The sequence below is a fragment of the Prionailurus viverrinus genome, chromosome D4 (genome assembly GCF_022837055.1).
Source record: "Prionailurus viverrinus isolate Anna chromosome D4, UM_Priviv_1.0, whole genome shotgun sequence".
Taxonomy (NCBI): domain Eukaryota; kingdom Metazoa; phylum Chordata; class Mammalia; order Carnivora; family Felidae; genus Prionailurus; species Prionailurus viverrinus.
Window position 1 is genome coordinate 14,369,416 of NC_062573.1, and position 16,985 is coordinate 14,386,400.

A 16,985-nucleotide genomic window follows, 5' to 3' on the forward strand; every position below is an offset into this window, starting at 1 on the left:
CACTGGCTTTCTCAGTTCATTCAGAAATAATCTTGTGGAAACTGGCCAACTTCACATGACTAACAACCATGAGGACATTTAAAATGAGGCTACATGCAATGCTGTCCATGATTTGCCCTAACTGAAAAACACAGGTAACAAAACAGCACCACACAGCATTGTCCCATTTGGGCAAAAATAAATCTGTACATGTCTGTACATTCATAGATAAAGGTCTGGAAGAAATGGAGTAAAAATGTACCGGTGTAGGGGCGCTTGGGTGGCTCAGTTGGTTGAGCGTCTGACTTCGGCTCAGCTCATGGTCTCGCGGTTCGTGAGTTCAAGCCCGGCGTCGGGCTCTGGCCTGACAGCTCAGAGCCTGGAGCCTGCTTTGGATCCTGTGTTTCTGTCTCTCTCTGCCCCTTCCACCACTTGTGCTCTGTCTCTCTCTCAAACATAAATAAACATTAAAAAAAATTTTTTTTTAATGTATCGGTGTTATCTCTGGGTATTGAGTTTAAAGATGAATTTATTTTCAGCTTTATGCCTTACTATATTGTTTGGTTGTTTTTGTTTTTGTTTTGCAATGAGGATAAATCAGTTTTATTATTTTTTTTGAAGGGCGGGGCAGAGAGAGAGGGAGGGAGAGAGAGAATCTTAAACAGCTCCATATTCAGCCTGGCCCAGGGCTCAATGCAAGGCTTGATCTCTCAACTGTGAGATAATGACCTGAGCCAAGATCAAGGGTTGGACGTTTAAAAGTTTATAGGATAAACCGGCTCCCTCTCATCCATGTCTGCCTATTACCAGCCTCTTGTGTGTCCTTGCAGAGACTGTGCATGTACAAGGAGACACATCAATCTATTTCCTTTATTGCTTTTACAATCAAAAACAAGACTACTTTCATTCTGAAGAAAAGGTTTAGAAGAGTATTTTGTGATGTAGAAAGATAAGTGAGAGAAAGGCTACAAAACAGTTCATCGAGTATCACATATCTTTATAATAATTAGTTTTAAAAATCACGTTTGAAATCCTTATAAAGAGGCGTGGTGGTCGTGGCGGTTAAGGGTGTGGACTCCCGACACCAGGCTGCCTGGTTCAAATCCCAGGCTGCCACTTCTTTTCCTGGCAACTTTGGGCAAGTGACTTAATTTTTCCGTGCCTGGTGCCTTCATCCGTGTAACGGAAATGATACAGTAATAGCATCGATCCCCACAGAGCTGTCGTCAGGATCGGTACACGATTCAGGCAGAGCCCCTAGAAGAGCACCTAGCATTATTCCTAAGTGTCAGGATTATTACAGTCATGTGAGTTTCTAGGTTTTTCTGCATTGAACACTTACTACAGAGTTAAAAAATAAACTCCCGCAAAAGAAGGGGAACAACACGGATACAGATTGTACCACAGATGAGGGAGAGGGGCCGCAGAGAAAAGTGAGAGACTGTGGGGCCCCAGGAGGAGCGGCGATGATGCCTGCAGACGCAGACAGGAGGCAGACATCCGGTTTCCCGATCTCGAGCCTCCGAAAGGGTCCCTTTGCCAGTGTTATCAGCGGAGCATCCTAAGAGCGGAAGGGGCCCTGGCCCAGGAGCGTCTCTCCTGGCGCTCGGAGAAGGCCTTGGAGACTTTCCCGGGAACTCCTTGGACTTTCCTGGTACAAACAGCCTCCAGCCAGCTCCTTGGCACTGTCCTCCTGGCAGGACTTACCTGGAGGAAGGCTTCAGAATAAGTGTGAAGACTCAATGTGCTTGGATTAACTGACCCAAGGACTTTCTGAGGGCTAATTTCTACCACCCACCCTGACGGGGCTGAACGTCTGGGGGATGGAAAGATGAGTTGCTTCCTTCACAGCGCAGGTGGACAGAGAACCGTCCGATCTCAGTTCCGTGTTCCTACACATACCGGGAGGCACATGTGGGAGGCCTGTTATTCCTCATCCTTCAGCTGGAGACTGTTCTCTGCTTGGGGACTGAGGCGGGGAGGCTGGCCAAGAGCTCATGCGCAGTCTGCCGGGGAAAGCAGGGGAAGGGAGGCACGGGGCCTGGACGTGGAGGCCCCGAGTTCGAGTTCCAGCGGCAGCTCCGACATGTCACGTTAATGGTAGCTGGGATTAACTCTTCATTTCACTCATTTTTTGTTTCATGTTTTATTTATTTTTGAGAGAGAGCAGGGGAGGGGCCAGGGAAGGGGCAGAGAGAAAGGGGGACAGAGGATCCAGAGCGGGCTCTGCGCTGACGGCAGCAAGGGCCCCATGCGGGGCTTGAACTCACGAACCACAAGATCATGACCTGAGTGGAAGCTGGATGTTTAACCGACTGAGCCATCCAGGTGCCCCCAAATCCAACTGCTCTTCACAGAACCCTGTGGATTCCGGGAATAACAACGCTGGATGTGACCTGCTTGATGAGAAGTGTATGAACTACTTTATATTTGAAACAATAGCTAGATCTTGGAGTTCCTACTAAGTCCGAGGTTAGCTAATACCGGGAAGTGGTCCCATTCAGTATTTCTAACCATCTGATACATGCTAAAAAGAAAATAAGAAAATAGTTCACAACCCTTATCCACAACTCCAAAATCCCTGCACTCTGAAGACAACATTTTTTTTTCATTAAATTTGGCACCAAAATTGACCTGGCCCTATCCTGTTTCTTCTTTTTGGTATCATCAACTGCAGAATATTAAAGCATTTGATCCCAGGGTGCTGTGTCAGATCCCACTGGGAGAGTTACTTAATATATCCGTAAATATGCCATATCATTGTCCTAAAATAGGAAAAGATCCGGATTCGGAAGCACATCTGGCTCCAAGGGTTTTGTATAAGGGATTGTGACCTTGTAAAAACAAGTTGAGATGCTGCCTGAGGCAGGGGTGGGGCGTGCCGGCTCCCAGATGGGGATTCACCTAGCCCTGTCCGCGATATATCCTTGGGATCATGTCCTTGGGAAGTCTTCAGGGATCTGAATGTAATGGATCATGAATGTGATCAGGAAGAGCCAAGGAGCATCTATTGGGGATATTTGTCCTCAATCAGTACTCTTCATACTTTAGCATGTTTCTGAATCTCCTAAGCGTCTTGTAAAAAGGCAAATTATGACAGCAGGTCTGGAGTCGGCCTGAGCTCTGCATTTTGGACAATCTCCGGGTGATGCCTTCCCGCTGGGACCGTCCCAAACTCTGGACTGATCTGAGGCAAGACTCTGAGTGATGACAATGTAGTGCCCCATGGAGAGAGGTGGCCCCTGCCCTCACTAAACACGATCCCTCTTCACCTGGCCAAAACCTGCCTCGTTACCGCCTTTTCTGCACCCTCCCCTGCCCTTCTACTGCCTTCTGCTGCCTCTCCCTCCCCAGATGGAGCCATGCCACCCTGCGCCTCCACTGCCGACCTTGGCTGGACCGCACCAAGTCTCATGACTCTTCACTCATCCGGTTCCAAGGTACTGCTTAGATGAGGTGCTTTTCTGGTTGGCTGACCTCACCCCCCCAAGCATGAACTAAATCAGTTCAATTCAGATTCCTCAGATGCCTCGCTCTCTCCTGGGTATCTTCCCGAAAAAACTTTCCACTGGTTGCAAAGTACTCCCTAGCCTTGACCACCTGGAGACATTGTGATAATGCATTTGCTCACTAGACAATCAGTGACCCGGAAAAGGACCCTGGTTTATTTTATTTTTATTTCAATGCTTGCAACGCCGTGACTGATTACTTACATGCCCTCCCTGTTTTTCTTTATAAGTTCTGGATTTCCTGGCTGCAGAAAACTCTGGCTGACTGATTTTCCAAGTGAATTCTCCTGTTATGAAAGGAATACATATTCACTGATAAAAACTTAGAATAATATAAATGAAAAGAAAATGAAACCGCCAGCGAGCTTATCACCGAGAGATACAACATTTTGCCTCACGGTCTTTCAGTCTTTTTTTTTTTTTTTTTTAATGCTTATTTATTTTTGAGACAGGGAGAGACAGCATGAACGGGGGAGGGTCAGAGAGAGAGGGAGACACAGAATCTGAAACAGGCTCCAGGCTCTGAGCTGTCAGCACAGAGCCTGACGCAGGGCTCAAACTCACAGACCGCGAGATCATGACCTGAGCTGAAGTCGGATGCTTAACTGACTGAGCCACCCAGGCGCCCCTCTTTCAGTCTTTATGTATAGTTTGTTTTACACAATCTAGCTCACACTACACACACCATTTTGTAAACTGCCTTCCTGCCTCCATTTACGACATGTCGTGACCATTTTCACAAGTAATAATTTTTCTACAACATCATTTTAAGTGATAAAGTAGTTTTCTACTCAACTGATGTGCTATAGTTGGGCTTTTTTTTTTTTTTTTTAACGTTCATTCAGTTTTGAGAGACAGAGCACGAATGGGTAAGGGCAGAGAGAGAGAGGGAGACATAGACTCCAAAGCAGGCTCCAGGCTCTGAGCTGTCAGCACAGAGCCCGACGCGGGACTCAAACTCAGGAACCGTCAGATCATGACCTGAGCCGAAGTCAGACGCTCAACGGACCGAGCCACCCAGGCACCCCTATAGTTGGGCTTTTATATTTCTTTCAATCTTTTTTTTTTTTAACTTAAAACTTCAATGAACATCCTCACTTAACCAAAAGACACAGGCATATTCTGATTGTGACACTAATTCCAACGCATGTGTATATTTCGCCACCACCAAGCAGTTCTCAGACACCGGCTGGATGTCCCACGGGTCAGCTCAATTGTGACACTACCTAGCTGGAGATCGCGTCAGCTCCCACAGTGAAGGGCTCGCTCCCGCAAGATTGTCCCCACCATTACCACACACACTTCAGAAAACCAACTATAAGTCCAGCTCATCACCCAGGCTTCTGATCAACTGGCTACAGATAGATCGGAGGTTCCCACGACCTCGGGTTTGGTTAATTTGCTAACGTGGCTCGCAGAACTCAGAGAAGCATCCGCTTATCCTTACGGGCTTATTATAGAAGGTATGTAAAGGCCTGTGGCAGGCAGGCCATGTGGGATGGGGCATGTAGCCTCTCTGCCCTGTCCCGGCACTGCCCTATGTTCATCAGTCCAGAGGCTCTCTGAACCCCATCCTTTAGGGGATTTATGGAGGCCTCACTAGAGCAATGTTTGACTAAATCATGGCCACTGGCAATTGAATTCCATCTCTAGCCCCTCTCCTCTCCCAGGGGTGGGTGTCCAGGCTGGACTGAAAGTTCCAACCCCAAGATTACAAGGTTGGTTGCCCTGGCAACGAGCCACCTTTAGGTTGCCTGGGCGCTTTCCAAAACTTTTCTCATTCACATAACAAAAGACATGTTTAGTGTTCCCATCACTTAGGAAATTCCAAGGGATTTAGGAACTCTGTGCCAGGAATAGAAGGATCAAATGTATAAATCATGTTATAAATCTCCATGTCATGTTATTTCATGTTATAAATTTCATGTTATAAATCTCCATGTCACATATGTCTTTTGGGCACGTCTGAGGAATTATATTATTAGGTCAAAGTGTACGAACTTCTTCATGGTTTGCACGAATGCTGCCAAACCAGAAAGCATAGCTTCCAAACTGTCAAACACAAAGCAGATCCTTTGGGCTGAATCAGTGTCTTGAATCTCCACTACCCTTGGTTAACCAGCAGTGAAATTTAAAAGCAAGGAATTGTAGAGCTGACAGGGACCTCAGGCCTTCCAGGCACACCTGAGTTCCCTCTGTCTCCAGCTCAGAAAGAGGAAAATTTCTTAGAGATCTTCCCTAGGGATTGGCAACTTTCTGGAGTCCACAGCTTTAATTTCACACAATTCTAGGCTAATATAACCCCCACATTTTGGCATTTATTTTTCCAGCTAATATATATATTTTAATGTTTATTTATTTTTGAGAGAGAGAGAGTGAGCAAGCGCAAGCAGGGGAGGGGCAGAGAGAGGGAGACAGAGTCCGAAGCAGGTTCCAGGTTCTGAGCTGTTGGCACAGAGCCCGATGCGGGGCTTGAACTCACGAACTGTGAGATCATGACCTGAGCCGAAGTCAGCCGCTTAACAGACTGAGCCACCCAGGTGTCCCTCCAGCTAATATTTATATATTTAAAATGAAGGGATTAGATCAGTAGGGGAATGGTTGGGTAATTTATGACTCATTCAATAAAATATGATGCAACCATTACAAAACTGAAAACAAGCTTTTTAGGTATTAATCCAGAATGATATTTCAGGTGCATTGTTAAGTGAAAAAGGCAAGGTGCAGAACGGTGTATATCATGTGCACATTTGCGTAAAGAGGAGGAAAAGAGACACGTAGACGTTTTACCAAAGGAGTTGTTTGCACAGCTATAAAATTTCTTTGGGAAGATGCAAAAGAAACTGACAGTACAATACCTTAATTTTCAAGGGCACCTTGGTGGCTCAGTCGGTTAACTGTCCGACTGTTGATTTCAGCTCAGGTCATGATCTCACGGTTCGTGGGTTCTAGCTCGCGTCAGGCTCTTGGCTGACAGCATGGAGCCTGCTTGGGATTCTCTCTCCCCCTCTCTCTGCCCTTCCCCTGCTCTCTCTCAAAATAAATAAATAAACTGAAAAAAAATTTTTTGTTAAATAACCTTAATTTTCAGGGCATTGAGGTGGCTGGGAGAAGAACACAACATTTTCACCACAAAATCAAATCTTTCACATGAATATGTTACCTATTCTAAAATAAAATAATTTTAGAAACATGAAATGATGCAACCAGGACAATTGATTACAATGCCAACCAAAGACATTTATTTAGGGGTGTCTGGGTAGCTCAGTCGCTTAAGCGTCTGACTTCAGGCTCAGGTCATGGTCTCGTGGTTCGTGAGTTCGAGCCCCACATTGGGCTCCCTGCTGTCAGCATGGAGCCCACTTCAGATCCTCTGTTTCCCTCGCTCTTTCTCTCTCTCTCTCTCAAAAATAAACATTATGAAAAATTTTGAAAAAGACATTTATTTGTTTATCCTCCAAAGCCTATGGAAAAGGTCAGTAAAGGAATAAAGTTAGAGGAGTCTGAGTACACAGACCGTGTGGGGGCCAGAAAAGGCGTCTTACACTGAGGAGAGGGTAAGGCAAGGGCACAGATTTCAGAGCCACATTTACAGGCCCAGCTGTTAAGTGGTTCTCATGAGACCTTGGGCAAATAAATCCCTTCCTTGCTTTGAGCTGCAGATTCCTTATCTGCAGAAGAATAAGGAAGAGTCACGGATTTTTCTGTGTCCCGTATCGCCAGGCACTGTGCTCCTTGGGATTGCTGGGGGCATTCGCCGTCACAGATCACAGCGTTCAGTAAAACACCCAGAAAACTACCATTATTACTTTTAATAATAGTGGCGGTTTTTTTTTTTTTCCCTAGCAGACTGACAAATCTTAAACTGAGTCCCTTTAAAAAACCAGTGTCCTTTTTTTAAGTTGATGTATTTATTTTGAGAGAGAGAGAGGGCATGAGCAGGGGAGGGGCAGAGAGAGAGGGAACCCCAAGCAGGCTCTTTGCTGTCAGCACGGAGTCCAACGTGGGGCTTGAGCTCATGAACCGTGAGATCATGACCTGAGCTGAAACCAAGAGTCGGGTGCTTACCTGACCGAGCCACCCAGGTGCTCCCCAAATCAGTGTCTTATTTAAATTTGAGTTTCTCTAATTATAAATGAGGTTGAGCAGTTATGTGCGTATCCCGTCGTGTTTCCCTTCAGCGATCTTCCAGATCCTATTGGCATAAGAGCCGTAGTTAACATTTCCTGTGTGCTGTGAACCCTCCAAGTGATATTTCATGTCATCTGCAGATCAAACAGGTAAAATTATGATGCCCATTTACAGGTGACAAAACGAGGCTTAGAGAAGACTGTTTGCTCTTCTCGACTGCTAGTGAGTAGAGTCTGGATTCTGAGCAAGGACTTGACTCTGAGCCAGACATCTGACTTGATTGACGCAGTCTCTTCACGTTTAGCTTAAATAATCGCCCCCTGATTGTTTTTCTGTTGGATGATTTGCCTTTTCCTTAATATTTTGCAAGAGCCCCTTGTATTTCGGTTTGTAGGGGCCCAGGGCAGGGGGGGGGGGTAGTTATCTGGGCTGAGGGACAAGTGGCTTCAGAGATATCCTGCCTTCCCTCCAAGTAAGGTTGGGCAGGAGTCAAGGCTGAACAGTCAGTTGTGGCAGGAAATCAAGACAGAGCAGAGGTCTGCAAGGGTGAGGGACTTTGACCCCCTCAGAGAAAAAGCTAGAGTGACTCACAGACGGAAGAGAAAACCAAAGCTCCCAGGCTGTCCCCTGTGAGCGCCGACAGTCCAAAGTCATCAGAAGGAGGACGAAAACCAGAGCCTGGTCAGGAGCTGCCAGAGACCCATGCAAATGAGGCCCGCCCCCCACTGCCTGGAAACCAGGCCGAGAGAAGTTAGAGCACAGAGCACACGCTGCAGGGTGCAGGGTCCGCACTGGGGACAGGAGGAGGAGGTGGAGGGGACTCTGAGGAAGCAGGTAAGGAGCCGGAGAGGGGCATGGAGGGACGGGTGGGACACAGGGTCCCAGAGCCCTGAGAGGCAGTGCCGTCGGCCAACGTGAACGCTGCGGCCTGGGAGGAAAGGGCTCCTGGGACCATCTTTCAAGCTCAGCCCTTCTTCAGCTGTGAAGTCTTAAGCCACTTGACATTCTTTTTTTCTTTCTTTCTTTTTTAAGCCACTTCATATTCTGAGCCTTGGCGTCCCTACCTATAAAATGGGTATAAAACTATCGTACTAATTTGGGGCGCCTGGGTGGCCCAGTCAGTTAAGTGTCCCAGTCTTGATTTCAGCTCTGGTCATGACCTCACAGTCATGAGATCGAGCCCCAAGTCGGGCTCTGCTCTGGGTGCGGAGCCTGCTTAAGATTCTCTCTCGGGGCGCCTGGGTGGCTCAGTCGGTTGAGTGTCTGACTTCGGCTCAGGTCATGATCTTGCTGTTTGTGAGTTTGAGCCCCGCGTCGGGCTCTGTGCTGACGGCTCAGAGCCTGGAGTCTGCTTTGGAGTCTGTCTCCCTCTCTCTCTGCCCCTTCCCTGCTCACTATCTGTTCTCTGTCTCTCAAAAATGAATAAACGTTAAAAAAAAAAAAAAGATTCTCTCTCTCTCCCTCTGCTCCTCCCCTGTGCGTGTGCGAGCGTGAGTCCGTGCACATGGTCTCTCTCTCAAAAATAAATAAACAGTAAAAAAGGAAGGAAAGGAGGTAGGGAGGAAGGAAGGAAAGGAGGAAGAAAGAAAACGATCATGCTAACTATACTGAGCCCCTGCCGTGCTTTGCTGGGCACATGATAGTTATTATCCCTTTCTCACAAGGCAAGCCTCAAAGGCGGGATTATTAGCCTATTTTACAAAGAAAAATGAAGCTCAGAGAGCATAAGCCATTTACCTAAGACCACACAGCAAATAAGTCTGGTTCCAAAGCCCATACACTTTCAACTCCCAATCCTGCTTCCTTTCACAGGGTGGTTTTAAAGAATCAAATGGCCTTAATCAGATGGAAAAAAGTTGTAAAAGACCATCATAAAATCGAGATGTGAGTTGCTACACTTAGATCCTAGCCAGGACCGAGACCCTTCGTAAGCTGTGAAGTCCTGTAAAAATGTTAGTTCTTAACTCTCTCCTCTTGAGGGCAAAAACTTCGGGGTGACACTACAGGCAGTATCTGGCTGACTTGGTCACAGACCACGGTGATGCCTTTGGGGTGCTGTCTAGGACTTACTGCAGCTGAGATGTTCTGCCTGGGGGGTGGACACACCGACACAGGGCCGGAATCTGTCCTAGAGAGGCTGGCCTCTGACCTGCTGATCCTGGAACAACAGTGGATGTCTGAGGGGACCCTGGCAGATAAGGGCCCAGGCGCTCATGCGACAGTAATCATTCCTACTCTTGAATGGCCTCTTACGGCTTTGGCCATGGAACTTCAAAAAATGTAGGTCTGCTTTTGGGGCACGGGACAGATCGTTAAGGGTGGTAATATAAGTTCATTGTATTGTAGTAAAGTTAGAGTTTTCAGACGAGAGGGCGCCCGGGTGGCTCAGTTAAACATCTGACTTCAGCTCAGGTCATGACCTTACAGTCTGCGAGTTCAAGTCTCGCATCGGGTGAGCTGGTGCCCTGCTTCAGGCGAACACGAGCCCCAGGTGAGCCGCATTTCTGTCTCTCTCTCTCTCTGCCCCTCCCTCAGTTGCTCCCTCTCAAAAAAAAAAAAGAATTTTCAGATGAATTAAAAAAAATTTTTTTAATGTTTATTTTTGAAAGAGAGAGAGAGAGAGAGAATGTAAATGGGGGAGGGGTCGAGAGAGAGGGAGACACAGAATCCAGAGCAGGATCCAGGCTCTGAGCTGACAGCACGAACCACGAGATCATGACCTGAGCAGAAGTCAGCCGCTTAACTGACTGAGCCACCCAGATGCCCCTCAGATGAGAGAATTTAAGACAAAACAAAAAAACACCTATAATCTTACTCCCAGAGATAACCATTGTTGACATTTTGGTGTTTTTCCAGACAATTCTTCCACTGCATACATATATTGGATATACGGTCATGATAGGGTTTTATTACTGTTTCTTTTTGCTTAGTGGCATCACAAACATTTCCACATTAATAGATGTTTTATCACATCATTTTAAAGGCTGCAAAGTGTCTCTTCATGGGGATAGAGCAGAATATCTTTAATTGACGTCCCACTATTGAATGAGTAAGCAGTTTTCCATACTAGGCTGTTAGAGCTGTGCTTCTATGGGCATCTCTACAGTCAAGCCTTAGCAGAAGTCCTTGATTATGTCCATGGGACAGATGCCCAGTGGGGTAACTTCTGAATCAAGGCCATATACCTTCTTTTTTTATTATTGAGAGAGAGAGAGAGAGAGAGCGCGCGCACAAGCTGGGGAGGGGCAGAGAGAGAGAGGGAGACACAGAATCTGAAGCAGGCTCCAGGCTCTGAGCTGTGAGCACAGAGCCCAACAGGGAGCTTGAACTCACGAACCGCAAGATCATGACTTGAGCCAAAGTCAGACGCTTAACTGACTGAGCCACCCAAGTGCCCCAAGGCCATGTACATTTTAAGGCTTTGATAAGTACTAAAGGTCTGCTTCATACACACTCTGGAATTCAGAGCCCCTCAAAGCTCAACACAGAACCTTTTTCATGGCGAGGCTTGACCTTTCTCTCAAATCCATTTGCAGGGATAATGCCAACCACCTCCTACGTAGTCTTTGCCGGATGCCAGGCTCTAAGAGCCTTCTCTTCTGACGTACTACTTTCAGCCTCCTTTTCCGAAGGGTAGTGCAGTCGGCTAAGCAGCTGACTCTTGATCTTGGCTCAGGTCATGATCTTTGGGTTTGGGAGTTCGAGCCCTGACTGGGGCCCTGCGCTGACAGCGTGGAGCCTGCTCGGGATTCTCTTTCATTCTCTCTCTCTGCCCCTACCTCGCTCACTTGTGCTCTCTTTCTAAAATAAATAAACATTAAAAAAAAAAAAAAAGATATTGAGACACAGGTGAAGCAATTCAACTGGGATCACAGCCCTAATAAGCAGCGCATCTGGAGTCATGAGCCTGAACAACACGGTTCCAGAATCTACGCTGTCTGCTGCTTTTTGGAAAGTGCCTTTGATTTCATCTCCACAGATAGTTCTTCCTCCATCCCTTTGACCTTCTCTGCCATGGCCTGGCCTACATCAAGTGCCACCACCCCAGCCTGGTGATAAAGTCCCTCATGGTCTTGCATTTCTACTCTGTCCTTTTCAGTCTGTTTGCTCTGCAGCTGGAATGCTGTTTTTCTTCTTCTTCTTCTCCTTTGTTTTTTTTTTAGAGAGAGAGACAGCAAGCAGGGAAGGGGCAGAGAGAGAGGGAGACACAGAACCAGAAACAGGCTCCAGGCTCTGAGCTGTCAGCACAGAGCCCGATGTGGGGCTCGAACTCACGGACCGTGAGGTCATGACCTGAGCTGTAGTCGGCCGCCCAACCGACTGAGCCAGCCAGGCGCCCCTTATTATTTTTAAAAATATTTTATTTTTAAGCAACTTTTACACCCAACATGGAGCCCGAATCCACAACCCAGAGATCAAGAGCCACACCTTCTACTGACCGAGCCAGCCAGGCACCCCTGCAACAGTGATTTTAAAATGGAAATTGGAAAAAAATAATGAAATAGGATGAACCCCCCCTCCCCCATCCCTCCAAACGAAATCCAGATTAGCTCCCCAGGGCCTGCGGCTTTCCCTCTGGCTTATCCTGAGCCATTTTCCTGCTCCAGCTCCACCCACTACACTCAGCCACCTCCTTTCACTTCCTGAATCTGGCAGAGGCTTTTCTCACCTTGGGGCTTTGCACTCATTGTTCCCATGGCCCCGGAGTGTTCTTCCTCCACGCTGCGCGGCTGGTTTCTTATCCTTCAGACTCAGCTTTCACACCACCTCTTTGAAGAAACCTTCCCCGGTGGTTTCCTAGGGAGCCTGTTCCCTAAACCCATTTTCCTTTCTGTCCTTTATAGCGCGCAGTAAAATGGTAGGTTTAGTCATTGCCCACTACTCATTAGTCAGCTTTTTCCCTCCTAGCACTCTAAATGCCCTGAGGTCAAAGCCACGCCTCTTTCATTCATCATTTCCCCAGTGCCCAGCTCCGGGCACGCGCAGTGAGGGCTCAATAACTTAACTGTAGGGGCGCCTGGGTGGCTCAGTCAGTTAAGCCCCCCACTTCGGTTCAGGTCATGATCTCGTGATTCGTGAGTTCGGGCCCCACATCAGGCTCTCTGCTGTCAGTGCAGGGCCGGCTTCAGATCCTCCGTCCTCCTCCCTCTCTGCACCTCCCCCTCTCTTCGCTCTCTCAAAATGACCTTCGCTCTCCCTCTCTCCCTCTCTCTCTCTCTCTCAAAAATGAAATAAACATTAAATGACTTAGTAACTGTAGAATGGATGAATGGTCCACAGGGGAAGGCATTATCCTTGGTAAACTCTCCCGGCTTCGGCCAGGACTGTTCCATCCCCCTTCTGCATACCTTTGTTTCCTCTTCCCTACGCGGAGCAGTGACAGAAGAGAGAACAGCAGGAAGCTATGGACGAGAGTGTAAGCAGGTTTTGCTTCAGGTCTCAGCTCGGGGCAGATGGTGTCATGTGAGGTGCACAAGGGAGACTTGGTTCCCCCAAGCCCCGTGCGTGGTTCTCGGATTGCCACGAGAGACTCCTGGTGCGAGGAATCCCCGGGCCAGATGCAAACACTTACTATGTAGTTAACACCACCCGGCAGGTGAACTGATGGACGAGTGTTGTCTTTAAGCAGCAGCATAGTGGTGAGCTGGAAGCTCTAGTGTCACCACTGGGTGACACCACCGACGAGCTGGAAGACCTTGGGTGAGAGTCACTTCTTGCTTCCCGTCTGCAAAGTGAGTGGTTAGGATGGAGAAATGGTTCTTAAACTTTTTCTTCCCCTCAGCAGCTCCACTCAGCTTATTCAAGCGATCGATATGGGAAAAGCCAGGTGTTTCTGGTTGAAATGGGGACGGGGCTGGAACTGTCCTCCTTCCTGGCTCCCCCTTTTAAGTCCCCAAGGGTGGAGAGATGGCCGGCCTTTGGACTCTAAGATCTCAGTGGTCAGTGCCTGCCAAGCTGGTTGTCTGTGTTCTAAGAACAAAGATGGCAGCAAGACTTGCATGGTTGCAGCTACTTGGGCACATTAAATGATCAGCAAAGGGGGCGTCTTGGGGTGCATGAGTGGCTCAGTCGGTCAGGTGTCCGACTTCAGCTCGGGTCATGATCTCACGGTTCGAGTTCAAGCCCCACATTGGGCTCACTGCTGTCAGCACAGAATCTGCTTTGGATCCTCTGTCCCTCTGTCTCTGCTCTCTGCCTCTCCCTTGCTGGTGCATGCTCTCTCAAAAATAAATAAACATCAAAAAAAAAAAAAAAGAAAGAAAAAAGAAAAGAAAGGGGGCACCTGGCTGGCTCAGGAGGAGGCGCACACGACTCTTGATCTCGGGTTGTGAGTTTGAACCTCACATTGGGTGTAGAGATTACTTAAAACAAAACAAAAACAAAAAACTTAAAAAAAAAAAAATGATCAGAAGGGGACCAGAGAGGATGTGCAGAGATTTTGGACTGTGTAGCAGGTGAACATCGTAGCAGCCAAAGGACAGGGGAGGCAGCCCCTTTGTGTGTGGAGGAGGCTTTGGCCACTTTAGGAAAGAAATGGGGGCCCGGGAGAGAAGCAGCCCAGAGGCTCACTTACCCCCTCCACAATCTAGAAAAAGGAAATTGCCACCCCTCCCTTCCCAGGTCTTGGATCCCAGGTCTTGAAGAGACCGCCCACAATCTTGCAGACGCTTGGCTTCCACGGTTGGCTGTGTGCCACGCCCTGGGGGAACTCTGGTCCCCCACCTCCCCACTCCGCCACCCAGGCGGCTCCGTGGCCTTTGCTGCGGGCAGGTGTGCTCAGGAGGCCGCAGCCCAGGCCCCCTGGCAGCTCCAGGTGCTGTGTGTGCTGCCATGGAGACGGGCCCGGGGGTTGGTGGCTGGTGGAGAGAAGGCCGTCTCCCGAAGCTTTGTGGATTCAGGAGAGGAAGAGACCGGAGCCTCAGGTCCTTCAGGTAGTCTGCCCGACCTAGTGCCAAGGAAGCCCAGGTGGGTGCCCTGGGGTTTCCCGGGACAGAGGGAGGGAGGAGGAGCCAGGAGAGGCCAAGTATTGGGAGGAGGCTCTGGAAGGGCTGATCTGGGGACCTGGGTGTCTCTAAGCTTCCAGGTCAAGGGGAAAAGCCTCGCCAGGGCCCCCCTTGCCGGGCCAGTGCAGTGCCCTGCGCAGACTGGGCAAATGGGCTCTGGAGGGTTGGCCTGATAGCCCAGTGGGAGGAGGGAAAGAGGTCCTGGCATTTGTCCCCAGAGAGACAGACCGGGGGATTCACAAAGGCCATCTCTGCACACACCAGTCAGGGATTTGAGGCCACAGGGAAGGAAGTATTTTCCCTGTAACACAAACCCCTGACTGGTTCCCCTCCCTCTTCCTGGAGTCTGAGGAGCCAAGGGTGATCACATGGAACACAAGGCGTACTTTATCCGTGTCCAGAGCCAGGGTGCAGTCTCCTCCAGGGGCAGCTTGTTAACAGTGGGGTGGCTCAGGCCTTTGCCCTGATAGAAGGCATGCTGCAGGAGCCCCGGACTTTGCAGCTTAGGAACTGGGTGGTCTGGAACAAATTGCTGAGTTTTTCATCTGTGAAATGTGGGTGACAGTATCTTTCAACAGCACACAGACTCCTTGCCTAGGGCCAGGCACAAGGATGGGGCTCAATGGGTGTCCCTTTGCTCCTTTGCCCTTTCTGCCAGGACATTCCTACTAGGCCTTGCGGTGTCCGATCTGAGGATGGCCGAGCAGCAGGGCCGGGAGCCTGAGTGCCCTGTCTGCTGGAACCCCTTCAACAACACGTTCCACACTCCCAAAGTGCTGGACTGTTGTCACTCCTTCTGCGTGGAATGCCTGGCCCACCTCAGCCTGGTGACTCCAGCCCGGCGCCGGTTGCTCTGCCCCCTCTGTCGCCAGCCCACGGTGCTGGCCTCTGGGCAGCCTGTCACGGACTTGCCCACGGATACTGCCGTGCTCACCCTGCTTCGCCTGGAGCCCCACCATGTCATCCTGGAAGGCCACCAGCTCTGTCTCAAGGACCAGCCTAAGAGCCGCTACTTCCTGCGCCAGCCCCGGGTTTACACGCTGGACCTAGGCCCTGAGCCCGGGGGCCAAACTGGGCCCCCCCAGGACACAGGCCCTTCCCCCAGGTCTCTGCCCATTCCCGTCCCCAGCCACTACTCTCTGAGGGAGTGTTTCCGCAACCCTCAGTTCCGGATCTTTGCTTACCTGATGGCTGTCATCCTCAGCGTCACCCTGTTGCTCATCTTCTCCGTCTTTTGGACTAAGCAGTTCCTTTGGGGTGTGGGATGAGCGTTGCTTCTGGACAAGGAACCAAGTCTTTCCTGACTACTGCTGGGGATGGGGACCGCAGAGCCTCATTTGGGGTTGTCTTCCTTTGTAGTATTGTTCCTTTTTGCAATCCGGAGATCAGTAAGGCCAGGTGTTTGCTTCTGGGAACAGTCCTATAATGGGAATATTTGAAACCGAAAAGGCTGGGAAAAGGTGTGAAGAGACCCCTGGGTGTGAGCCATGGGCCAAGAAGGGCAGAGAAGCAGACCTGGGACAAAGAGCTACGTGGCAAGTTGTGCTCAAGGGCTGGACGATGGTATCCGGGAGCTCGACCAGCCCAGAAAGTGCATTTCTCACTGGAGTTGCTCCCAACTCGGTTCACATTTGTTTGAGTTATATCTTGCTACAATTTTGGAAAGTGAGCCTCAATTCTGTGAGCAAAGGCGTGTGCCTTCTTTCAGTTTTCTCTTTAGAAGTCCTGCCACCTGCAGTCACGAACTCATGCACTGACTCATTCAATAACCACTTGGTCGATGTGGTGTCAGAACTAGGGGAAGGGAAGGATAGGATATCCATGGGTCACAGAGAGCCTCTACCAGCAAGGACGGCATGTTTCCTCAGCTGCTTGTACAGGACAACCTCTTGTCGGTGTGTGGCTTCTGGAGTGTTGAGAGTAAAGGTGATCAAAAGAAATCTGCGATTTGGAGAAAAGGTTTTTATTCCTCTGGGTAGGTGCAGAGGCCCTAATTAAGCCTGGATGCTGGACAGAGCTGACTCCCCTGCTCCAGGCAGTTGACCTCAAGTGGTAGGGCAGAAGCCCTGGATAGAGGGCTCCATCCCAGGCCATGCAGATAGAGATGCTAGTTTTCATTTCATGGGACTTAATCCCAGTACCAAGGCAAACTAGATGCGTAGGTGATTTAACTCTAAATTGCCACCTAGGCAGTATCTAAAACTCTTTCTTCTTCCCCAGTTTTAATATTGTCCAGTGGCCCACAGTTCTGGAACAATCTCAAAGTGGTTAAAACACCATTACAATTATGAAAAGACAACATTTGAGGGGTATTTTGATTTGTGGAATAAACTTTCAGAGTCAGAAACTGAGTTGGTTTTAT

General features: G+C 49.0%; 1 protein-coding gene across 1 annotated transcript; it reads left to right on the plus strand.

The window, feature by feature from the left end:
- The first annotated feature begins 8,140 nt into the window (after window positions 1-8,140).
- On the plus strand, window positions 8,141-16,924 carry RNF183 (ring finger protein 183). The gene is made up of 2 exons (XM_047829754.1): window positions 8,141-8,453; window positions 15,282-16,924. The coding sequence occupies exon 2, from the start codon at window positions 15,319-15,321 to the stop codon at window positions 15,889-15,891; it is 573 nt and encodes a 190-aa protein (XP_047685710.1). The 5' UTR covers window positions 8,141-8,453; window positions 15,282-15,318; the 3' UTR covers window positions 15,892-16,924.
- The last annotated feature ends 61 nt before the right edge of the window (window positions 16,925-16,985 follow it).